The sequence below is a fragment of the Girardinichthys multiradiatus genome, chromosome 7, assembly GCF_021462225.1.
Source record: "Girardinichthys multiradiatus isolate DD_20200921_A chromosome 7, DD_fGirMul_XY1, whole genome shotgun sequence".
Taxonomy (NCBI): Eukaryota; Metazoa; Chordata; class Actinopteri; order Cyprinodontiformes; family Goodeidae; genus Girardinichthys; species Girardinichthys multiradiatus.
Window position 1 is genome coordinate 13293850 of NC_061800.1, and position 26084 is coordinate 13319933.

The 26084-nt window shown below is 39.5% G+C and overlaps 2 protein-coding genes across 2 annotated transcripts in view; one reads left to right on the top strand and one right to left on the bottom strand.

Annotated features, from left to right (window-relative positions):
- LOC124871074 (radixin) overlaps nucleotides 1–7958 on the top strand; it is a 55413-nt gene extending 47455 nt beyond the window's left edge. Inside the window, exons 12-15 of the mRNA XM_047370064.1 lie at nucleotides 2345–2505; nucleotides 2788–2880; nucleotides 3119–3328; nucleotides 6777–7958. Coding sequence (XP_047226020.1) covers nucleotides 2345–2505; nucleotides 2788–2880; nucleotides 3119–3328; nucleotides 6777–6941 — 629 coding nt within the window. The 3' untranslated portion in view covers nucleotides 6942–7958. The remainder of the gene's footprint in view (nucleotides 1–2344; nucleotides 2506–2787; nucleotides 2881–3118; nucleotides 3329–6776) is intronic.
- Nucleotides 7959–8246: 288 nt separating this feature from the next.
- Nucleotides 8247–26084, bottom strand: part of LOC124871069 (probable ribonuclease ZC3H12C) — a 41865-nt gene continuing 24027 nt past the window's right edge. Inside the window, exons 2-6 of the mRNA XM_047370048.1 lie at nucleotides 23477–24349; nucleotides 17056–17195; nucleotides 16660–16894; nucleotides 16229–16335; nucleotides 8247–13941 (exon numbers count right to left, since the gene is read on the bottom strand). Of these exons, the coding sequence (XP_047226004.1) occupies nucleotides 12530–13941; nucleotides 16229–16335; nucleotides 16660–16894; nucleotides 17056–17195; nucleotides 23477–24237 (2655 nt within the window). The 5' untranslated portion in view covers nucleotides 24238–24349 and the 3' untranslated portion in view covers nucleotides 8247–12529. The remainder of the gene's footprint in view (nucleotides 13942–16228; nucleotides 16336–16659; nucleotides 16895–17055; nucleotides 17196–23476; nucleotides 24350–26084) is intronic.

Consider the following 26084-nt stretch of genomic DNA (forward strand, 5'->3'; position numbering starts at 1 on the left):
GCTGTGAGGCGGTCTCCCAGTGTAAAATGTGGGTCCTGTCACGGCATTTAAGGCATATTATATGACCACTCCGGAACGTGGCCTGTGTACGCACAGAAACAAACACTGTAGCAGACACTGTTTGTAACACCTTTTATCAGTGATTTAGCCCAGTTAGCTTAGCTAGCCTTAGGCTCCATTCACACTGCAGGCAAATGTGGCCCAAATCAGATCTTCTTGGGGTCAAGTGATCAGGTCAGGCTGTTTAAAACAAGTGGGAATGCTCAGGTCTGGCCCGTATCTGACTTTTTCAAGTCACATTTGAGCCACATTCATATGCGCTCCTGAATCTGACTCGTATCTGATCTTTTGGAATGTGACTCCAGTGAGAACGACCGAGGCGGATTAGATGTGACTTTGACATCACTTTCCATCGCATTCATCACAATCTTGTGCCGCCCAGCAGGAAACGGTAGCAGTTAGCAGAACAGACATGGGGCTAGAATAGTAGTGCACAGTGGAGAGACAGCGAGATGTTAGAGCTCGTAAATAAACAGAAATAAAACTTAATTCAAGCCTAATTGAAAGACTCATAGGAACTGTCTGGATGTGGGACGTAGTTTTGTATTGTAATATTTGTAATATGCTTCAAACAGAGGACTTTAAAATGGTATCGAGGTTACCGAGCATGTGATTATCTGCCCCTGCTGCAGTTCGATACACTGAAATACGTCAAGTCTTCTGCCTGTGGAGTTGAAAGGTGAGTCGCTGACATATATGATGAAAAGTTGCTCTCGACATGATAAAGTTCTGAATAAACTCGGTCTCTGTAAAGTTGTTAACATCCCTGCCCCACCATTGCTGGCTGTTTCTCCGCATCCAAACAATTTGTTGTGCTGAACTGGCAGTCAGATCTCCCTAAAAGGGAACAATAAAGAGTTTCAATCCCCTTTTATTCACGTGTTTCTCAAAAGCTCAAAGGGATAAGAGATTTTGTTGAGCCTAGGTTTCAGTCGCCAGTCATGCGCTCTCTCTTGCTCTTCCGCAGCTTGAATGAACTGCACATATGATTTGACAAGAAATAGTAAAAAAAAAAAAAAAAAGTTTCTTCCATCTCTGTGCTTCCTTTGACTCCATTTTTTAACATCTCATCGGTAGAGAAATAGTTAACTCCCGGTCATCTTCATCCATTCATTCAGCAGCGTCTGCACTAAAGGTGTATGTGACAGCAGGACCTTGTAACAGCCAAGTTCAGCGCGTTCTAAACGCCTGGAAAAAGATTTTTGAGTTTGCGACTGGCTGGTCTCAGGTCCGCCGTCAACAGTTGTGTTTATTAAGCTTTATTTTTTTATTGGCCTTCCTTTATTTGGTCCTTTTTTATAGTGCAAGTTTTTGAATGTGTGTCACTCACTCCTGCCCCACCCTCAAATGATGCCAGAGAGGCATTCACTCCAAAAATTAGAATTACAGTATATTAAAGTTGTGTACTCAAAATAAACAGATACAAAAAACAAGAGCATAAAGAATGGGATCAAGATTGGTATTTATTTAAGTTTTATTATCTTGACTCTAAATTTCAAGTTCTGCCACAGCAACATGTCCAAAGAAACCTTGTGAAATTCTGTTGTGGGTTTTTGGTTTTAGTGTTTAAGCTTAAGTTTATTAGTGTTTCCTTTTTAAAGAGTTTCTGCTGGAGCACCTGCCAAAGCGAGCTCCAAACCAGAGCATAAAGATGCACACCTGTTTCAGTTTTGGTTTATAGAGTAACCATCTGCAGGGAATGCAGTTCTATTCAAATATGTGCCCATCTATGCTTATTATGAAGAATCCATAAATGCACTTGTTTCTCACAGATTTTTATTTAGTCCGATAATTTAAAGAAGTGTAAAATAGTTCTCCATGAGGCAGGCCATCCAGGTTTGGGAACCACTGCGCTGTTTTAATGTTGCTTTAACTTAATCTTCCAAACATGCACGGCTACTACCTGGAAAGCAAATACCTTATCCATGTGAAATTGCATATAACAGAAAATGCAGAGCAAATAATGAAGTACCTTTTCCATCCTGCCCTTTTTTTTTTTGTTTGCTGCTGTAACTTGACTGTGATTAAAACAAAAAAACAAGGAAGAACAATCATTCTTCTCAGCTTACCTTTAAGAAATGAAATAAAAAAAACAATTCAATGCAAAGAAAGCTCAAGGGTGCAGAGAAAAACATCTCAAAACTTCTCCCCTGAAGTTGTACCATGGCCTATTTTTATGTTTACATGCCAGCAGATGGTTTTTGATGTTTCAAGCTCAATAAACTCAATGATCAGAGCTTAGCACATTGATCTGCGATTCACATTTACTTGTACTTCCGTGCAGAGCTGGAGGAGCAGACTCGCCGGGCCCTTGAGTTGGAGCAGGAACGAAAACGAGCAAAGGAAGAAGCCGAGCGGCTGGAGAGGGAGAGGCAGGCGGCGGAGGACGCCAAGGCAGCTCTGGCTCAGCAGGCAGCCGACCAAATGAAGACGCAGGAACAACTGGTATCTGTTCCCTCAAATCAATGTTTGTTTTTTTTAATCCTATACGTAAATCTGTGATTCATTGATTTGTTGGTAAATTATTAATACTTATGCAGAACAACCAGAACAGAACACCTGTAGAGGGATGTTTTCCAGCTGTTTCTGGAGTTACAGCAGGATTAGATTTATTTGTTTTCCATCAGTTTAGGTATATGTTTAAATCATGAATGAGTGTCTGTTCTTAAGACACTATTCTTGACTTCAGTATTGCAAACTTTTACTGGCATGTTTTACTTTATACAGGCTGCTGAGCTAGCAGAGTTCACTGCCAAAATCGCTCTGCTTGAGGAGGCAAAACGGAAAAAAGAGGAGGAAGCATCAGAGTGGCAACACAAAGTAAATAAACCTCACCATATAATATATTGTTGACAAATTAGTTGGCTCCTTCAGTTTGAGTTTGGACTGCTAAACGCTTGCCAAATAGTTGTTATAATCATATTTCATTTCTTCAGAAATGCAGCCTAGAACCATCCAGGTATATTTAAGAACGTCTGCTTAAAACCCGCAGAAGAATGTAGAAAAGAAACACCCAAGTGTCTTTTCTGTCTAAGACCACTCATCTGTTCCCCTCTAGGCCATTTCAGTACAGGAAGACCTGGAGAAGACGAGGGAAGAGCTAAAGACAGCCATAACCTCTCCTACAGCACCTGAACACGACGAGCAAGATGAAACAAATGAAGAGGCAAGTGCCGAGCTGCTCAGCGACGGCGTCAGTAGCCACCGTAGCGAAGAGGAACGCATCACCGAGGCACAGAAGAATGAACGTGTGAAGAAGCAGCTGCAGGTATGCACACAAAGAGCCGTCCAAAATGTTTGGGATCCAGCTGTTCTGTGAAGGCCTCGGAGGTTTGTTAGAGAACAATAGTGAACAAACAATCAGAAACACAGCTGACTGGTCAGGGGAAAGCTTTGGATGATTTTAAAGCAGGGTTAGGTCATAAAGCAATATCCAAAGTTTTAACACCTTAGAGTTCAATCATTGTCTAAAAATGCAAACTGTACTAATAAGCTGGTCTAGAAGAAAATCAGTTGGAAAAACAGCCAATCCTATGGTACCTCTGGAGGAGATGCAAAGATGCACAGCTCTTGTGGGTGGCAACACAAATGCTTGCCACACTTTCCAGATTTCATTTGTAAAAATTGAAAATGGTCTCATTTTCACCATTAAGCACTAGTTTGTATTGTTCTATCCCCTAAAATCCAATGAAACAGGTAAAGGGATATGTATTATTTCATTGCCTTCCTATCAATTTGACATGTGGTTAAAATGAAAAAAGCTGTTTTACTTGTTGTAAAGTAAATATAGTGAGCATTTACTGCACCACATTTTGGGACTTTCACATTTCTTTAAACAAGCAAGCAATCATTGAAAAAGTACAATTCAGTTAATTTTGTATTAAACAACCCTTTGGCCACTCAAAATTCTTTTAACCCTTTTAATAATGATATGTCTGTCAAGTCAAACATGTGAACCTTTAAATGTTCTCTAGAAAACGGTGCGCATCAAGACACTTCTGTCATTACACTAATTGCAGTTTTAATGCATTCTATGTTTTATTTTATTTACACACTTACATTTTTAACCAAGATTGATTTCATTAATTCAACACTCTTTGCAGGCATTTAAGAGCATGTTTTTACATCTACCGTTGGATCAGTGTTGCCCAAGGTCCTGTCCTTTACATGCGACCTTCTCCAACTCATCTGAATCAAATGAGGAACTCCTTACCAGGCCCCTGCAGAGCTCAATGACTGAATGCTGATGAAGGATTTCAGCCATTTGATTCAGGTGTGTTGGAGAATGAATGCATCTAAAAGTTGCAGGATTGTAGCTTTTGAGAACTGGACCTGGGTACCACTGCTTTAGATCAATATCATTCCTCTCCTGCCAAGAGTCTACAAGCTTGGAGACTTACTCAGCCACCATTTCATAGCATTCTCAAGCAGTCATGTACGGCGCCCATGAAATGACATGGGGGGGAAAAATATATATGTATATAATGTCCCCAGGGAATACTAATTCGTCTCCACGAAATGTATATAATGTGCGCACGAAATACTAAAACATCGCACTTTCTCAAACCATTTGTAAAATCTAAACATACTGCAGTCAGATTAAGCAACATGCAAAATACATGTTTGCCTTCAAATGTTTTTAAAGTTCCTGTTTTCCAACCTGCAAATTTGTTTTTGTTTTACTTTTCTGCATAAAAGTTCCATAGAAACAACAGTTTAGAGATAAAATCTTAAATCAGTGACACTTCCATGACAGACAGCTGATCAAAGCTCTGTCATGGTCAAAATAAATACATTGATCTAAATAAATAAACAATAAAGCTGAGCACTTGGCTGTAATGCAATCAGCCTTCCTGATATCTGCTTAAGAAAAGTAGAATACTTTTGCCAATTTGACAAAATGCCCCCTAGGTGGGAACCAGCTAACATTTGCAGATGGGTCCCTTTCAAACCCCAAAAGGTCTGCATGACACCAGAGTACAAAAGCCTCATATGCGGAAGGAGGGAAATGAAAAGCACAAAGCAACATGTCTCTCTCTGTAGCAGTCTGGTACACAGCTGACAAGCCTTCATACAAAATATTTTTTTCAAATCGCTTCTTGCACCTTTTGTGCTTCCTCTGATTAAATTTTTAAACATCTCGCTGATACCAAAAATGTCTGAGTGAGTCTCCATGCAGTGAAACTTCAATGCTAAAGGTGTTGTAGATGTGCAGTAAGTGCAATCTGGTAGAACTTCCATTCACTAAACAAGTGGTTACACATTTCAAAAGGCTGAACTCTTGATCTCAAATATATATTGCTAAAGCTTAATTTCATTTTGACAAAGCCCAAGACATTTCAACACCTATTGGCATAAAGATTAAAATCCCATTTCATCACTATATACAGGGGTTGGACAATGAAACTGAAACACCTGTCATTTTAGTGTGGGAGGTTTCATGGCTAAATTGGACCAGCCTGGTAGCCAGTCTTCATTGATTGCACATTGCACCAGTAAGAGCAGAGTGTGAAGGTTCAATTAGCAGGGTAAGAGCACAGTTTTGATCAAAATATTGAAATGCACACAACATTATGGGTGACATACCAGAGTTCAAAAGAGGACAAATTGTTGGTGCACGTCTTGCTGGCACATCTGTGACCAAGACAGCAAGTCTTTGTGATGTATCAAGAGCCACGGTATCCAGGGTAATGTCAGCATACCACCAAGAAGGATGAACCACATCCAACAGGATTAACTGTGGACGCAAGAGGAAGCTGTCTGAAAGGGATGTTCGGGTGCTAACCCGGATTGTATCCAAAAACCATAAAACCACGGCTGCCCAAATCACGGCAGAATTAAATGTGCACCTCAACTCTCCTGTTTCCACCAGAACTGTCCGTCGGGAGCTCCACAGGGTCGATATACACGGCCGGACTGCTATAGCCAAACCTTTGGTCACTCATGCCAATGCCAAACGTCGGTTGCAATGGTGCAAGGAGCGCAAATCTTGGGCTGTGGACAATGTGAAACATGTATTGTTCTCTGATGAGTCCACCTTTACTGTTTTCCCCACATCCAGGAGAGTTACGGTGTGGAGAAGCCCCAAAGAAGCGTACCACCCAGACTGTTGCATGCCCAGAGTGAAGCATGGGGGTGGATCAGTGATGGTTTGGGCTGCCATATCATTGGGCATTCCCTTGGCCCAATACTTGTGCTAGATGGGCACGTCACTGCCAAGGACTACTGAACCATTCTTGAGGACCATGTGCATCCAATGGTTCAAACATTGTATCCTGAAGGCGGTGCCGTGTATCAGGATGACAATGCACCAATACACACAGCAAGACTGGTGAAAAATTGGTTTGATGAACATGAAAATGAAGTTGAACATCTCCCATGGCCTGCACAGTCACCAGATCTAAATATTATTGAGCCACTTTGGGGTGTTTTGGAGGAGCGAGTCAAGAAACGTTTTCCTCCACCAGTATCACGTAGTGACCTGGCCAGTATCCTGCAAGAAGAATGGCTTAAAATCCCTCTGACCATTGTGCAGGACTTGTATATGTCATTCCCAAGACGAATTGATGCTGTATTGGCCGCAAAAGGAGGTTCTACACCATACTAATAAATTATTGTGGTCTAAAACCAGGTGTTTCAGTTTCATTGTCCAACCCCTGTATATTATAATGGGCCTATTGATGTCTGTGATATTTAACTGTGTGTCCCCCCTCCAGGCTCTGAGCTCAGAGTTGGCTGAGGCTCGGGATGATACCAAGAAAACTCAGAATGACATGTTGCATGCTGAGAACGTCAGGGCCGGTAGAGACAAGTACAAAACCCTGCGCCAGATCCGCCAAGGCAACACCAAGCAGCGCATTGATGAGTTCGAGTCAATGTGAAGCAGCAAGAACAGTGGACAGATAAAAGCTCAAAAGAGAATGCTGGTCTCATTGCCATGTCAACGCCTCACTTTACTTGTAAAAAAACCCCAAAACCTGCTTTCCAATGCAGGACCTTTTGCTTTTTTCTGCCCAGGAGGAAGAGCAGCTGTGAGGCTTTGCAAGTTCAGCCTCATTAAAGTTTTGCCTGCAAGCAGCTGGCTTATTGCACTCCTTTCTGCTACTAGGGCTCCACCCCCGACCTAACAAAGCATATTTTTTTTAAATTGAGCTGAAAAAATGCAGATGTCAGCAGATGTCCTCCCCTTGTACATCTCTGGTTATTTTAATGCTAGCATGTGTTGTAACTAAATACGTACAAGACCCCCTGATAAAACTTGAGACTGGACTGAAATAGATGTGCTTTTACTAAACATAATCAAACAAAAAGGCCATTTGTAGCGGTAGCTCGCTGATGATGGTGGTATGCTTTAATATATGTACTTCTTTTGTCTTGAACATAACTTGTATTTCTTTATTTTTTTCATCGCCTTATTCGACTATTTCTTTTCCATTTAGATTCTGTATTTTTGGAACATATATTATCTGTTATTGTCACATTAATGTATTTGTGAAATATCAGTTTGCAAAGGTCATCAATATGCAAACCAGATCTGATTATTTTACATTCTGTCATTTCTCTCTGTCATTGAGACATTTGTTCAAATATTATTGTATTTTCCCCCATAATAAAGAAGACTTTATATTTCCAAATATGCATCAAGAGTATGGTCCTAAAATTAAGTTGGAGCAGATTTCTTTTTTTTTTTTGGGAGGGTTGGTCAAAGCATGACATGGCAGAAACACATGTTCTGATGTGCATTGTTGATAAAAACTGAAAGAATTAAGCCTGAATTTGCTGCTTTAAGCCAGTTTGTTGTTTATGTTATCTATTAATAATTTACTTATTGTTTAAATATGACAGCTTTGGTACATTGTGATCTTTTTTTAATAAAGTGGGAAAGTATTTAATGGTTATGAATGGTTTTGGAACACTTAATATTACAAGTCACAGCAGAGTAATTTATGAATATTTTAAGAATCTAGTACTTCAAACTTGATAAAAATGTTCTTTCCTTCACTAAAGTCGATGTAGAATATGTCAATAAATGATTGTATTCATCAAAGAAAACTACATCCAGGAAAAATGTATTACCAACTTCAAACTAAAAACTATCCTCAAGAAATCTCAAGAAAATGTTTATTTTCAACAACATTGCATGTGCATATGCAATAATGTGCAAAGTTCATGAACCAAGCTGCAGGTTGAAGTTTGAGTAGGGTTTTATTAGTCATGGTTAAATCATGTACAGAACCAGTTAGCATGCTTTAGACAATTTTCCAGAATCCATATTAGAATCAGGTTTCTCTTATTGACTTACAGTTTAATACCTCAAGCTTTAATGTTTCCAAGATGTCTTTTTGTTTTTCAAAAACAAAAGAAAAATCCAGCTGTTATGCAAATAAGATGAACCAAGTATCAGTGATAAACCTCAGTTAGGGGAACATGCTTTACAATTTTTTTCTTTTTAGACCAGGCATCCTTTTGGGCCACAAGCTTTACAGTTTCAGATTAAATGTATCTTGTATTTATATTTTTTAACCTTGTTTAAACTGAAATTTATAATATTTAACTTTACTGATTTTAATCATTAAATATCCATTAGCACAGTTAACACTTTTGTGATCTTTAGAACCCAGCACTGGAACATCTTTTGCTTTAAATCTCTTCATATTGAATGGGATAGTTGATATAAAACAATTATAAACACCTGAGCCTCCAATTTTAAATGTATTTTGGTTTAATGTAACCACCTTTAGCCTGAGCACAAAGAAATGCTGGAAAGCTGTAACCTACTTATTTATTTGGCTTGGGCCCCAAAAATGACAGCCCTCACTTATTGCTGTTGCAGAAATTAAGTTTTGATTCAGCAAATTAGAAATTATGTTTTGACAAAATTAACACCAGTTAATATTATTCAACACCTTTTGTAACTGACACAATGTCTAAAAAAGAATTACGTGACAAATTACAGCCTTTGACAAGACAAAGCCACACATTGATATATAAACGTTTGTTCAGAGTGAACTTAAAGCTAACTGTAGATGGAGATGTGTGTTCTCAGAAAACCCACACTAAATCTATTTGGCCAAGCACTATTGCATGAATGGAACTGTGAGAACACCTCAGGCTAAATGTTATAAAATGATGAGGGCTGAAAGTTGCCTTGAGTCCTATATTGATTTTGGGAATAAAAGAATAATACCTCCCAAACGGTATACATTTGGGCTTTTAATTTGCATCTAGTTTAATCTGAAATCACTTTAAGTCACGTTTTTGGTTAAATCTGTTCACAGCATTATGTTAGCAAAGAAAGCAATTGTTTGACTTTATATTCAGCATCAGTCACACATACTAAATCTATTCTTCAGCTAAAATGGAGTTATAAAAATAGGTTTCCAAAAAGCCTTATGATAATACAAAAATAGCTTTGCCCTCATACATGAATTGTTTTTTATATCCAAAAACTGTTAATAGCACATCCCCAGAAGTGGCACAAAGTGCCACATGAGCAGGATGCAAACCTCTTTGTTCCAGTCTGTATGAAGTACCAAGTGAGAAGGGGTCAGACTTTGGAGGGGAATCGATTTTCTATTAAACATCCTGCAGATGCTTTCCCAACTAGGCAGGAGTACAAATGTGGTTATAAATTTTAGGAAAGGCAATGTTTAAATCCCATTGCACTAATCTGATAACCTTTTCATAAACATTGACTTAATCTAGTACAAGTTGTTTGTTTTTAGACCTGTTTTTAACTTTTAACTGTCCAATGAGTAACGAGAATACCACAGCTGACACATTCTGACACCCACACCCACTCAGACTTTTCCCAACCAACGGTAAAGATTCATTCTTTATTTCGAACTGAATTGTATTAAAATTTAGATTCACAAACAAGAATTGCTCCCAAAATTACACTTGACAGTTTCAAATTCTTGCACTATCATGATCTGGCAAATAGAAAGGAATAAAAATCCCTCTCCACTAAAAGCCTCGGTACCAAAGGTGGCAAAAATAAACCACAAAATCTAAAATATCCAGCTCAAAACCCTTTTGTTCAAAGACTTTCATATAAAACAATGACATTGTTTAAAAGGTTTAAGGATACAATTTGTATCAACAAAGAAATGTTTCATCTAGCTACTATAAATTATGCCAACCAGGCATGAGTCTTCCTAGAAAGTTCCTCAGCATTAAAATAACCCAACTTCTGGATGAAAAACCTTAAGAGTATTTATTCTAACAATTCAAGTTTTAGGTAGGTTACATTATAGCATTTTTAGCAAAGCTGAAAAATAGTTTTAAAAAGACATCAAACTTATGATACATTTGAAGCAGCTGTAATGAATTAAAGCTAAAGTGTGGGGGATGTTGCATTTGAAATATTTGCACAATATTTCCCAGAGTACTGGGTGCTTGTATGATAGTTTCACATCAACAAATCACATCTAAAATTAAGTGCAAAATTGTTCAAACCCCAGGCAGATTTATATATAAGTTTGTTCTGAATAACAGTGATAGGGTTATGGCAAAGAAAAACAAAACGTTTAAAATTGAGACAGTTTTTTTTATATTGTTTTATATTTTGATGGCTCTATTATTTTGTATCAAAAACAATCTTCTTTCCATCTGAATCTGCCAGGTGTATGAATAATTGTGGGCTTAACAGTAGAGCTAAAGACCCCACCAAAGAAGGCTGATAGAATTAACTAAAAATGTAAGCACAATATAATAAATACGGCTGTGAAACATTTAAAAAAACTAGAATATTATATTTAATGCCTTAAGAATGGTGCACAACAATTTAATAAAAATAGCTATTTTGGTCAAATTTCTCACACTTTTTTTTTCAACTTCACAAATTCTAATGTGAACAGTCTAGGACAAGAGAAAGTATTCCCTCTTTCAATTCTAGGGTTTAAACTGAGAAAAGATGCCACCATAATTTTTCTTTGCACAAAAGTTTCAAGTGTGCTCGGGAAAATGATACAATTATCTAAAAAGAGCAGCAAATCCACAACAGAATAGCAGAAAAAGAAGAGTCAAGGTGCAGCAATGGCCCATTCAAAGTCCAGAATTCAGCTTCACTGAAATCCTGTGATAGGACCCTTAAAGAGAGCAGCAGTCAAGAAGGATACCTGCAAACTTCAATGTAGTAAAGAAGAGTGAAATTCCTCCACAATAGTTAATATGACTGGTACAGTCTTACAGAAAATGACTGCATCAATATTTAGTAGCTAAAGATGGTTCTGAAAGCTGGCGAATATGGAGTTTTCGAGCTGAGCTTTTCTATTTTGGCTTCACCACTGAGAAAAATAATGTAAGCTTTGAATCTGTTGTGAGGTCAGATTTAAATACTAAACCTGATTATTGTCATCTCATGATATGTAAAACCATAGGATGGAAAGATGTACTTTCTTTTTACCACAACTGTTTGTTTCTATTTTCTAGCTACTGTTTGTCTGGTCAGATTATCTGTGAGTTTTACTTTGCACAAGGTACACTCAACAGATACTGAAAATGATCAGGTGGTTTGAAATTATTCCACATCTGGGTAAGATTAAACTCTAGTGGGGGATGTTTTATGCACCACAGACATAAAAAAGGTAATAAATTAACACATTTTAAATAATAAAAAAAAACCCATTGTGTTAACATTTTTACCTATTAGTTTGATATGATTTAGCATATTTATATACTTATAACATCAAAAAGAGGGAGAATTGTGTGGTTTTTAGAAAAAACAAATCTGTGCTAAATAATGATGAACTAGCAAGTGAGGTGACAGGGGTGTCCCAGCAGAGGAAACAACTCTTTCTCAGTGGTAAAAAAACAGCTTGGGGTTTTCAAGTGGAGTTTTTGCTATCTTCTTTTGTGGTTACTGTTAGAGTTTCACTTCCCTGCGGGGGAAATCCGTCACATCTCACAACAACTGATGTGGCACCTGTTGGAGCGGATTGAAACGCTACATCAACAAGTTGAGCCAACTAAAGCCGAAATGCAATCAGAACATAATTGCATTTCCAATGTAAAAAAAGAAAAAGAATACAAATAAATATATATTATTTTACGCCCGCTAAGTCGACATCTCAGACAGTTTAATGTACACCCTCATATGATTGCCCCTATAAAGAAAAGCTGAGACAAAAACTCACACAATAACAGAAAGTGCCAAAAACTTAATTTTAAAACAATTTAAATAACTTAAAATGTAACACATAAATATGACAAACTGTGTCACTCTTTAAAGGTCCCCCTAGGCTGTCCATTATGAATCAAAAAGGAAAATAGTTGAACCCTAAACTTTCCTCATCTTAAGTGCTGAAGTAAAAGACATATTTAGACAAGGACATAGTAATTTTAGAACTTCTGTTTGCAAACATACCATAAAATTGAAAAACTTAAATAGGCTTTCATTACTGAGATGATTGCAAGGGATTAACCTGACAAGGGCAGTAATTGTAAGTACTTCCACTATTGTCTGCTTTTAAGAACCATGCTGCAATTTCTCCATCAAAATTGAGGCTGCAAGCTCCTGGGCATCCATCACATGAGGGTTTTTGGTCATTACCTTTTTCACCAAATCTGGTGGGAAGATGGCACATAAGTTGACAAAAACCCTCTCCTTGAGGTCCTGGTACTGACCCGAGGAAAGATGCCCCGAGTAGTGGCGCTTGTGAGTGTTGAGGGATCTTAGGAACTGCTGTGGGGGTGGTGAGACACTTAAAGCTGAGAGACCATTGGGGGATGATGGGAGTTGCTGGCCCCAAGGAGAATGCCAACCCTTGCCGTGAAGTGGGGGAAAACTCTTGTAGGAAAATAGATCATGGCAAGTCTTGATAGATGGCTCCTGGTCAGAATCCCAGTGTGTCTTATGCTGAGGATCTTGGGTTACTCCAGAGTAGTTCCTTCTGGAATGAAGTGGTGATCCTTTGTGTCTTGTAGAATCCTGGAGTTCACCTTCCCAAGAGGTCAACACACTGGGACAGAAGGGTGAGCTCTGAGAATGAGGATGAGCAGTGGATGTTTGAGGTAGACAAGGTGGCTGTTCCCCTGGATAGTTGCTTAGCAGTGGACGTTGCTGTGGTAGGATGTTTGCTGAAGTGGTCTTGCGGAGGCATGGAGATGTGTGAGAGATGACAGATCCTTGTTCTCTCTGCGATCTTTGAGTAACAGAATAACCATAAGGGTATTGCTGGCCCATCCCAGAAGAAACCCGGCTTGCAGCGTGGCCATATGGGTCACTGTAGTGATGATGGTAGTGAGGAGGGTGATATTGGCACTTGGGGCTATTGTCTGACATAGAGTCATTGGAAAAAGAATCTGAGCTAATACTGCCATCACTGCTATAGTCAGATGGGAGGGAACATGCTTGCAGACTGGCTGATAAGCAGCTTTCTGGGGTCTGTGGCTCCACAAGACAGAGACCTGAAAAGGCCTTTACCAGAGACCTGCAGCCCACCTCTGGTGAATTGTATCTGTTGTTATTTTCGACTAAATTTGAACTGTAAGCTCCATTACTTTCCTCAAGTTGTGCCCACTTGTCCAGATGTCCTGATGAATGGGACCCCCCTGACGAAGTATGACCCCCAATGATACTGCTTCCCTTATACCCTTCTAGATTGGAATACATCTGAAATGTGTCCTCTGTGAGATCAGAGGGCACACTCCGAGGACTCTGGTTTGGTAGTTTACTGCCATGTCCTGGTTCTGCTTCAGGCATCTCTTCTGGCTGACAGCTACTTTTGCTCTTGACCATCAGGGCATGTTCCAACAGGCCTTTGGAAGCTATTGAAATTCTGGCACTGGCACGGAGCTCATCAGCCACTGAGCGCTGGGGCTGCCTACTTCTCTCTGGGTGGTAGAATTTACACTTGTGGCCATATGTGCATTTCTTTCCTAGGGAACAAAGAATTTATGTATTTTCTCATGCAATGGCTCTGTAAAGTATTGGCATTTTTTGTTAATTAAAACTTGTCAAAAGGAGACACTTTAATATTAAAGCCAATAAAGAAGAAAAAAACAATGCATTGAGGTTACTTCTTTTATATCCAGTGGCTCTTAGTGTACAGATAGGTTTTTGTGATATAAAAAACAGACTATGATAAACAACTTTTTAAACTATTAATGTGACATTATGAACAATTCAAGTAATTTTTTATTAGGAGTCTACTAGCATCATCTACTTTTTTCATCTTTGCTTCCTTCACTGTTCCCTGTTGTTTACAGGATGCTGTGGACTTCGAGCATCTTGTATATGGATTCCTGCCTGACACATTTGAATAAGGAAATGCTTTTGATCCCTTGTAACCTCTCTCCAAACTCTGGCTTAAGTTCCAGGATGCGAAAGCCCAAATAACAGAAAAATCCCACTTGGACAAGTGAACCTAATTTTAGATTAACCAGATTTACTATAATTGGTGTGAACTAAAATGGACTGAACCTTGAAACTTAACCAAAAAGAGCTTTAACAATGTATTAGTTTATAGTTGTGTACATTTATGCTATTGCAGTCTTCTTTTTTATATTGTCATTGTATGGAGTTAAATTTGTCTCAATATTATTCAATCAAACAAAAAACTAATCTCAATAAAAAAAAACTAATCTCAATCAAAAAAATAATATTCAATCAAAAAAAACTAATCTCAATCAAAAAATATTAAGTTGTGATCAAAACTTTCAGTTTTTTCTCACAAAGAGAAAAAAGTTATTTGCAAAACATAAACCTTTATTTGCGCATGTCAAAAATCTTTGGTTACGAGTCTCGCTTTTTTGGTTTTGACGCTCTCTGTTTTTGGTTGAACTCAACGAATTTTGAGTTCTGGAAACATGAACATCCTGGGCGGGGCCTAAAGACGAACGATGTAAGACGTTTCCCTATTGGTTAGCGCTGACTAAAGCAGCAGACTCTGATCCCCCGCACCTCTGAACTTCTGCTCGAACTGCAGGGCTTGCGGCGTCGCTTCAGTGAGGAGACATCAACTATACAGAAGAAAACTGCAATCAAGTGAGCCGACAGTCAGAAATACGCGGTCACGCCAGCCGACACCAGCTCTCTCTTAAAGATTAGTGTCGGGCATACAAGGTGCATTACGGTAATGGAGCAGAGAGGACCCAATCCTGGCAACGGTTGAGAAAATAAGAGGAAAACAGAAAAGTAGCCTACAGAACATTTATATTAATTACATTTTTACAACTTTCACATTCATGTTTTATGTAAATGAATAAATATTTTATATTTTACTGTACAGTTTTGGAGAAATATCTTGTCAAAATACCTCAAAATGCTCAACCATTATATGCATTTGTCCCACTTTCAGGAATTTATTTCTCCAAAACCATGAGAGGTGACAACACAATCTCTTCAGATTATATTAGAGGGTCATCTATATTATAACCAGAATTAGTATTTCATAATTTCACTGTAGGTTTCTGGAGAAATACACAACTACCCCAAGTGTAGTATATATAATGCACCTTGTATGCGTGACGCTAATCTTTAAGAGAGAGCTAGTGTCGGCTGACGTCACCGCGTATTTCTGACTGTCGGCTCACTTCACCGCAGTTTTCTTCTGTATAGTTGATGTCTCCTCACTGAAGCGACGCTGCAAGCTTTGCAGTTCGAGCAGAAGTTCAGAGATGCGGGGGATCAGAGTCTGCTGCTTTAGTCAGCGCTAACCAATAGGGAAACGTCTTACATCGTTCGTCTTTAGGCCCCGCCCAGGATGTTCATGTTTCCAGAACTCAAAATTTGTTGAGTTCAACCAAAAACAGAGAGCGTCAAAACCAAAAAAGCGAGACTCGTAACCAAAGATTTTTGACATACGCAAATAAAAGTTTATGTTTTGCAAATAACTTTTTTCTCTTTGAGAGAAAAAACTCTGAAAGTTTTGATCACAACTTAATATTTTTTGATTGAGATTAGTTTGTTTTGATTGAATATTATTTTTTTGATTTAGATTAGTTTTTTGTTTGATTGAATAATATTGAGACAAATTTAACTCCATATCATTGTATAATGTAGCTTTTATGTGGAAATGCTTTGGAAATTATTTTATGCCAAAAAAACTGGCATTTTAACAGGGTTGCGTACACTTTTAAGAGCCACTGTAACTACTGACAAGCTGATGATGAAAAACACAGTTGAAAAGGTTTTAGAATGTATGTGTAAATGTATATATAATACCATAAGGACATGGCTGCTTCCTAGGTTCAGGAGCAACAGGCCTTTTCCTCAGAAAATTTTCCAGGCTTGGTCCATGGCGTCCAAGCGGATCATCTGGAGGCATGAATCTAATTGCACAATTCATAAAATGTGATTCAAATTAGAGTAGTTTGAACAAAGAAAAGCCTATGTTTTATGTATTTATTTATTTTTTTTGCTTTGTAATGACAAAGAATCAAGATCTATGACAGCCACAGCATCAGATGCGCTTTGTTACAACCTCTTTCCATTTCACAATTTTGGTACCCCTCAATATTCCCACAAATACAGATAACTCCATTCAAGAAACCTCGTAAATGTTGTTGTTGGTAGTTTTTCTTAAGATGATTAAAATAATAGAAAGGAGTTGTGAGTCTACCTCTGACTGGTTTCATTTAACAGGAGACGCTTACTTGTCATTTACAAAGGAGTACATCAGCAGGCGCTCGTCAATAAACTTCTTCCACTCTGGCTTCTCATTGGCTAGGTCTCGGTAGTTGTCATTGGAAACAATTATGCCATTTGATTCATAGGCCAGTTTGACGATGAATCTATCATCATAACAAACCACGCGTCGTCCCTGCACACGTCGGGATGGAGTGAAAACTAGTATCTTTCCTTTTTCTAGTCGCCTCAGGATATCTTGATCTATAAAAAGAGAAGAAGATGCAAGTAAATATTAAAAACAATAGAGTAGGAAGTTGATAAGTGTTCGGATTGTGGAGGTCGAAGGTTCCCTCCAACAGTGAAAGCTCATGTTTCCTTCACAGGTATTTGCAATTATTATTGAAGGCTGTGGTAGTCGTTACCAGTGATAAGAGCATCAGGTCGTGACTGCTCCTTTCTCCAGGCTGGCACAAAAACTGTGATATCACGGTGACCTCGCTCCAAGAACCAATCAACAGCCAGCTGAATCCCTTGGCAGGAGAACACTTCCTTATTTCCATGACTGCATGGGCAGAAATAACTATTAAGTACACTTAATTGTAGTTACATATGCAACTCTACAGTGTTAATAAGTTATTTGATTATGTCTGAATATGAAACAACTTTTAATTGTAAGATTTACTTACATTTTAACATGACAGTGAGAAGAGCTGGAAAACGTCTACAAATTGTGGTGTCAGTCTTGATATTCAGTTTAGCTACATAAAACATCTGAATTAGACGGTATTCCCTAAATCCTTTTTAAAATCCGGGATAGATACCAGCCCAATGCACAGCAGGACCTTTAGTATTCAGAAAAAAGCCAAAATCGATATGGATTGGGTAAAACTGGCATTTTAGCTCTGATCCCAATGTCATTGTGATTTACATAGACACAGTGCCTTAGGAGTGACACAATTATCTCTGCATCAAAATATTGAACCTAAAACAGTAAAAACACCAGGAAATTCCCTAAATACTATTGTCCTGTATAATTGGCAAAAAAACATTGAACACACACCATGTTATCGATGAGTCCAATGGTGAATTTTACTTTATCCATCGTTTCTACTAAGTTACATGGCATACTGGACCGTTGGCAAAACCACATCTTAACTGTTGTTGTAAAAAGAAATATAACTGATGGTGTATCATCTTTTCAAAGAGGTGTCCCATTCTTTGAAGGAATATCCACCTATTACCACTTGCTGCAACACCAAAATGGTGCTCAGTTTTTTACTTACGTTTTGGTAAAATTTATGTTGGCTGTGAAAGGTGAAAAAGTCTATCCCGGTTGTTATTGAGCTAAAGGAGTATGCTTGACTGGCATTCGTACTGTCCAGGTTAATCTTGCTGAAAACATGGCATGCAGCTCATCATCAAGAGGTGAATGAGTTGAAAACCATGAATTGTTGAGCACCTTATATCTTGCATTAAGCAAGAATGCATGAAACCTGCACGTCCCAAAAGACTGGAAAGTGTAATTAGGTGTGCTTTCACACCAGAGCTGTTTGGTTTGCTTTAAAAGCACCAGATATTGTTTCCTTGGGCAGTCCACTTGGTTTAGGCATGTGAAAGCTCATCTGAACTCTAGTGTGGACCATACACACAAGTTGTAATCTGTCTGAAAAAGTGGGTCTCGGTTCATTTTCAAGATAACATTGGTGGAGTTTGCTCACAGAGGGAATGCTACAAACCAAAGAAAGTGAATCGAGGAAGGATGTGACATATGATTTTTGAATACATATGTTATCTGAAAACTTTAACTCTCTGCAATGCCTTGGCTTGGCGTCAGTGTAACCACTCTCTTCTATGCTGCTGTATTCTTCTTTTGCACACAGAACAACATGCTCAGTGCTACATCATCTGCTGCTCATTCTGGGCAGCTTCTTGTGACAATGCCGCAAACAAGCAGCTGTATGACGTTGTCCAGTCTGTTTGGTCCACTTTCAAAAGTCCAATGTGATAGTAAACCAATCCAAATGAAGCAGTGCCCCTCGCACTATCCTGGTGTGCAAACAGCCTTAAAAGAAGATGGGGAAAATGCTTTTCTTCATTCTTTTTTACAGGTGGCTTCCGACATCAAATTCTAGAAGAAAGTAAGTAAGGACAATCATAGTAGATTTGGGACCTATCCAATCTGGACCTAAATCTGACGATTCTTGGATTGGAAATCCGGCTGAGGCCTGGGATCCGTTGACCGATCCAGACTATACAGGTCCTTCTCAAAATATTAGCATATTGTGATAAAGTTCATTATTTTCCATAATGTAATGATGAAAATTTAACATTCATATATTTTAGATTCATTGCACACTAACTGAAATATTTCAGGTCTTTTATTGTCTTAATATGGATGATTTTGGCATACAGCTCATGAAAACCCAAAATTCCTATCTCACAAAATTAGCATATCATTAAAAGGGTCTCTAACCGAGCTATGCCCCTAATCATCTGAATCAACGAGTTAACTCTAAACACCTGCAAAAGATTCCTGAGGCCTTTAAAACTCCCAGCCTGGTTCATCACTCAAAACCCCAATCATGGGTAAGACTGCCGACCTGACTGCTGTCCAGAAGGCCACTATTGACACCCTCAAGCAAGAGGGTAAGACACAGAAAGACATTTCTGAACAAATAGGCTGTTCCCAGAGTGCTGTATCAAGGCACCTCAGTGGGAAGTCTGTGGGAAGGAAAAAGTGTGGCAGAAAACGCTGCACAACGAGAAGAGGTGACCGGACCCTGAGGAAGATTGTGGAGAAGGGCCGATTCCAGACCTTGGGGAACCTGCGGAAGCAGTGGACTGAGTCTGGAGTAGAAACATCCAGAGCCACCGTGCACAGGCGTGTGCAGGAAATGGGCTACAGGTGCCGCATTCCCCAGACCTGGGCTACAGAGAAGCAGCACTGGACTGTTGCTCAGTGGTCCAAAGTACTTTTTTCGGATGAAAGCAAATTCTGCATGTCATTCAGAAATCAAGGTGCCAGAGTCTGGAGGAAGACTGGGGAGAAGGAAATGCCAAAATGCCAGAAGTCCAGTGTCAAGTACCCACAGTCAGTGATGGTCTGGGGTGCCGTGTCAGCTGCTGGTGTTGGTCCACTGTGTTTTATCAAGGGCAGGGTCAATGCAGCTAGCTATCAGGAGATTTTGGAGCACTTCATGCTTCCATCTACTGAAAAGCTTTATGGAGATGAAGATTTCATTTTTCAGCACGACCTGGCACCTGCTCACAGTGCCAAAACCACTGGTAAATGGTTTACTGACCATGGTACCACTGTGCTCAATTGGCCTGCCAACTCTCCTGACCTGAACCCCATAGAGAATCTGTGGGATATTGTGAAGAGAACGTTGAGAGACTCAAGACCCAACACTCTGGATGAGCTAAAGGCCGCTATCGAAGCATCCTGGGCCTCCCTAAGACCTCAGCAGTGCCACAGGCTGATTGCCTCCATGCCACGCCGCATTGAAGCAGTCATTTCTGCAAAAGGATTTTCGACCAAGTATTGAGTGCATAACAGTACATGATTATTTGAAGGTTGACGTTTTTTGTATTAAAAACACTTTTCTTTTATTGGTCGGATGAAATATGCTAATTTTGTGAGATAGGAATTTTGGGTTTTCATGAGCTGTATGCCAAAATCATCCGTATTAAGACAATAAAAGACCTGAAATATTTCAGTTAGTGTGCAATTAATCTAAAATATATGAATGTTAAATTTTCATCATTACATTATGGAAAATAATGAACTTTATCACAATATGCTAATATTTTGAGAAGGACCTGTATGGTCCTGTTTTGCTGTGCGTCATATTCTGACTAAAAGTTGCTGCACTCTTCGATATTAAAATATATATGGTATTCACATAAATCAGCTAAAAATACATCTTTGACTTTTGAATTTTCCTGGAGCCTGCACGGTGGCACAGTTGCCTTGCAACTAGAAGGGTCTGGGTTCAAAACCCAGTCTGGGGTCTTTCTGCATAGAGTTTGCATGTTTGGGTTTTCTCTGGGTACTCTGGCTTCCTCCCACAGTCCTAAAACATGACCGTTCTCATAATTGTTTTTTCTAAATTGCATGTGTGTGTTTGTGCCTGGTTGTGATGGGCTGGTGACTGTTCCATCCGGTGTACCATGCGTCTTGCCCAATGACTGCTGGAGATAGACACCAGCTGCTCACAACCGTGTTTGGAAAAGTGGTATGGATGGACATTTTACCGGATTATGCAAAAGATAAAAACACAGGCAGAGCATATCCCCAAAGCCCTCTGCCATTGGACGGTCTGCTTGCTATAGAATGAGCTGTCTGCTCTGTCATCACAGTCTTTTTGGTTCTATTTCACTGTCGCACAGAAGAAAATAGAACAAAATGCAATAAAAAGTATCATTCAGAACATTGAAACTAAACACACAACACACAACTCAACTCAACTCACTGGCGGGTTGGTCGCCTTAATATTGTAATACTAACTAAGCACATAAAACTGAATTCAGATAATTAGAGCTTTTTAGAGGAGCTTTGTTAGACAACTACAGGTCCTTCACAAAATATTAGCATATTGTGATAAAGTTCATTATTTTCCATAATGTCATGATGAAAATTTAACATTCATATATTTTAGATTCATTGCACACTAACTGAAATATTTCAGGTCTTTTATTGTCTTAATACAGATGATTTTGGCATACAGCTCATGAAAACCCAAAATTCCTATCTCACAAAATTAGCATATTTCATCCGACCAATAAAAGAAAAGTGTTTTTAATACAAAAAACGTCAACCTTCAAATAATCATGTACAGTTATGCACTCAATACTTGGTCGGGAATCCTTCGGCAGAAATGACTGCTTCAATGCGGCGTGGCATGGAGGCAATCAGCCTGTGGCACTGCGGAGGTCTTATGGAGGCCCAGGATGCTTCGATAGCGGCCTTTAGCTCATCCAGAGTGTTGGGTCTTGAGTCTCTCAACGTTCTCTTCACAATATCCCACAGATTCTCTATGGGGTTCAGGTCAGGAGAGTTGGCAGGCCAATTGAGCACAGTGATACCATGGTCAGTAAACCATTTACCAGTGGTTTTGGCACTGTGAGCAGGTGCCAGGTCGTGCTGAAAAATGAAATCTTCATCTCCATAAAGCTTTTCAGCAGATGGAAGCATGAAGTGCTCCAAAATCTCCTGATAGCTAGCTGCATTGACCCAGCCCTTGATTAAACACAGTGGACCAACACCAGCAGCTGACACGGCACCCCAGACCATCACTGACTGTGGGTACTTGACACTGGACTTCTGGCATTTTGGCATTTCCTTCTCCCCAGTCTTCCTCCAGACTCTGGCACCTTGATTTCCAAATGACATGCAGAATTTGCTTTCATCTGAAAAAAATACTTTGGACCACTGAGCAACAGTCCAGTGCTGGTTCTGGTTCAAAAGTGGCTTGACCTGGGGAATGCGGCACCTGTAGCCCATTTCCTGCACACGCCTGTGCACGGTGGCTCTGGATGTTTCTACTCCAGACTCAGTACACTGCTTCCGCAGGTCCCCCAAGGTCTGGAATCGGCCCTTCTCCACAATCTTCCTCAGGGTCCGGTCACCTCTTCTCGTTGTGCAGCGTTTTCTGCCACACTTTTTCCTTCCCACAGACTTCCCACTGAGGTGCCTTGATACAGCACTCTGGGAACAGTCTATTCGTACAGAAATGTCTTTCTGTGTCTTACCCTCTTGCTTGAGGGTGTCAATAGTGGCCTTCTGGACAGCAGTCAGGTCGGCAGTCTTACCCATGATTGGGGTTTTGAGTGATGAACCAGGCTGGGAGTTTTAAAGGCCTCAGGAATCTTTTGCAGGTGTTTAGAGTTAACTCGTTGATTCAGATGATTAGGTTCATAGCTCGTTTAGAGACCCTTTTAATGATATGCTAATTTTGTGAGATAGGAATTTTGGGTTTTCATGAGCTGTATGCCAAAATCATCCGTATTAAGACAATAAAAGACCTGAAATATTTCAGTTAGTGTTCAATGAATCTAAAATATATGAATGTTAAATTTTCATCATGACATTATGGAAAATAATTAACTTTATCACAATATGCTAATATTTTGAGAAGGACCTGTATATGAATACCAGAAAGTGTTTTTTGGTTTTATGTTTGTAACCTTTTTCTGTCATGGAGAATAAATTGTTTGAAAATGCTGGCAACCATCTTGAAAGACTTTAACATAAGGTCGGAGTATTTACAAACTAGAAAATGTACAAAGATAATGCCGTTACAATTAGCAATGTGCTAATGGTGCTAACTGCTTATAAATGATGCTAAAACAGATATTTTAAAATGGCAGATTTTTATTTTCTTGACGTAGTTTCACTAAAATGGTGAAACTCCTTATGCTGTTTTGTTTTGCTTCTCTAAATCTCTCACACACTCACAGCGTGGATCGTCGCCTCTGCTCAAGAATAATGAATGCATGTTCACTGTGGACAAGCTTGGTAAATTACACTGTTAATCGGTAATTGTGTTGCTGAAGATCACGGCTTTTAAAGCTTTTTATGATTTCTTTTCAACCAAAAAACCAAGGGCCAAAATATCTTCAGATATATAAATTCAGGATCTCAGCAGAACTCTCAAAACATTAGATTTTAAACTTCACAGTATGTTATGTACGACTGTTTGCTAATTTAGCGTTTTAGATGTTTAGGTGCCCCCATTCTGAGACCTGCGTAAAGAAAAAAGGAATATTGCATTTTTTTTACAAATCTGTTATGCTTTTGTGAGCTGCTGTCCTCTGTGAAGAAAGTAGAGCTTTGTTCCTCACCTCATTGCTACGTTGCTGCCATCTATGACAACAGGCCGAAAGTTGTCCTTATCTTCCAGCAGGGGTGATGGGGACTGTAGCTGACAGGACTCCAGGGAAGAGTTAGCGGTCAAGGATGACAAAGAGGAGGAGGGAGACTGGGACACAGTTGGACCTTTCAGCTGTTCCATATCTGTCTTGGTTCCCAGTTTGACCAGCTCTCCCAGGATGTCATTAATAAGTGCATCTGGGCCCAGTTTCCTCAGGACCAGCAGAACCAGCTCCTCAGAGTAGCCTAGCTTGAGAGCAAACTCAACCTTGGTGCGACAGTCTGAAATGGGGTCAGCAGGAGCTAATGCTTCTGACTGTGGTGGTTCTCCTGTGGACAGGTTTGGTGCCAGGTCCAGCCTGACCTGTTTACACTGTAAGAAAGAGTTTCGGGGTAAGCGAAGCTGACCTTGGTGGGAGATTTCAAGTCCAGAATCAAAGCCAGTCTGATGTTGTTCTTCATCATTGTCGGAAAGAGCACTCTCCTCAGAAAAAATACTGCAGCTGCTGCTGCTGCTGCGATAACTCAAATTTGTACTTAGACTATTTGTGCTCCCACCAATACTGTAACTGCTCCTGCTTTGGACAGCACCTCTGACCTGCAAGACTTCAGAAGCTTTCAGAATATGTGGGGCTGCCTGCCTCTCAGCACCATCCACATGGAGATAGTCCAGATACAGCCCCAGACTGAGCATGTGGCCAGTTCCATCCTCCAGATGGTCATTTAGGCCCATGAAGCCTTCTCATACATCCAGCTCCTCTTCTTTTGTGATCTCCCAGGCACCTGATTAACCCCACACCTTCTGCTGGTATCCAACTGCTCACTTATAGGTCCTGCAATGGAAGCTAGGAGAAAACAAAAGCAAACTGCTGGTTTATTTCCAGGAAATTGCAGCAGAATTTGCACACTGATTTGAATATTCAGTGTTGCTATTAGTAATTTCTAGAAGCTGAAATAACTCATGGGAAGATTAGTTCAGAGAATACCTGATTAACCAGACTCTACATCTAAAGTACAGAATACTGCAGGATGAAAATTGCTATCAGTTTGCTTTCAGATATGTAGAGGGTCTCATTCTTAACCTCATTTAAGAAAGTTAAATAACATTATGTAGCTCATTTAGCTTCCTTTGTTGTTCATGGGCTGCACAGTGGAGGAGTGGTTAGCACGGTTTCCTTGTAGCAAGCAGGGTTTTATAAGCCAGCCTGTGCTATTTCTGCCTGCAAGCTCTCCCTGAGCATATGCGGTTTCTCACTGGGTACCCATAGTCCTCCCATAGTCAAAAAAAATGATGGTTAATTGGTTGATCTAAATTGTTTTTAGGTATAGGTGTGTGTGTGCATGTCTTTTTTTTTTTGTCCTGTGTGTCTTCGTTGTACCCCTCTCACCTCACGACTGTTGGAGATATGCACAACCCCCACCCCCCTCATCCAGAACACACGCACACACATAGGATGACATGACAACTGAAACTATACCAAAAAGCTAATCGGCGTAGAGCGTGAGTCTGACCACCTCTATCAAACAAACAGGACAGTTGGAAGAAACCATTGCTGCCCATCAGTCTGTAAATGGTTCTGAAATAATTTCATAACAATTCAATGTTCTTCCAACTTTTTTGTGAAAGACTATTATAAGTGAAAAACCATCAAGTTACTAAGTAAAATTGTCAAGTGCAGATGCCAGCACATAGACTCAAGCCTCTACTCTGTAATGCTAAGAGAAATTATTAAACTAAATTACTAGCCATATAATTATATTGTAGACCTCACATGCAGAAAGACAGAAAAAACTGCAGTCATTGGTTTTGTGAAAGGTTTGCCCCCTCTTTAAAAGAACATGAATTGTTCTATCTCAACAAGATGCAAAACCAGAAGACCTTTGGACCAAGGTGAGATGTTCATAGTTCAAAGTACGGCATGTAAAAAAAAACAACCACAGTACATTAGGCTACCAAGCATGGGAGGAGATGGTTAATGATTTGGCTCTGTTGTCAGCAACATCCCTATTCTTGCTTGTCACAGAGTCAGCTACGAATTTCTGTTTTTACCAATCTACAAACAGTCAACTGGGAGGCCATCTGATCAACATTCAACATCTGGCTAAAACTCAGCAAAGCAACAAGAAACAACCCAACTCACAGATTCATATCTAGATCTGAATGACAATGGCTCAGTCAAGATCCTTAACTTAGTTTACTGGATGTGATGATGAAAGATGTTAAGAAAACTATGAAGAAACGAAAAATAAGGAAACTTAAATGAACAACAGAACAATTGAAAGAAGATGGCCCAACATTACTTGTCCAAATAAATATAAAGGTATACAGAAGATGATTAATGGAGATAATTATTTCAAGTTATTAAAGTATTCATCAGTAAGAGGGCGTCACAGAGTCAATATTGTGTATTTTAATCACAGAGAACAGTTGCTCACATAGATTTGTACCACCAAACATGCTGAGTAGTGGAGCAGCTTAGACGTGAAGTTTGGGCATTGTCTCTGATGAAGGGGGGAAACTTTTATAGTCGGCCTTGGGTGTACTATTACACTGCAGATAGAGCTCTATCTGGATTTGTG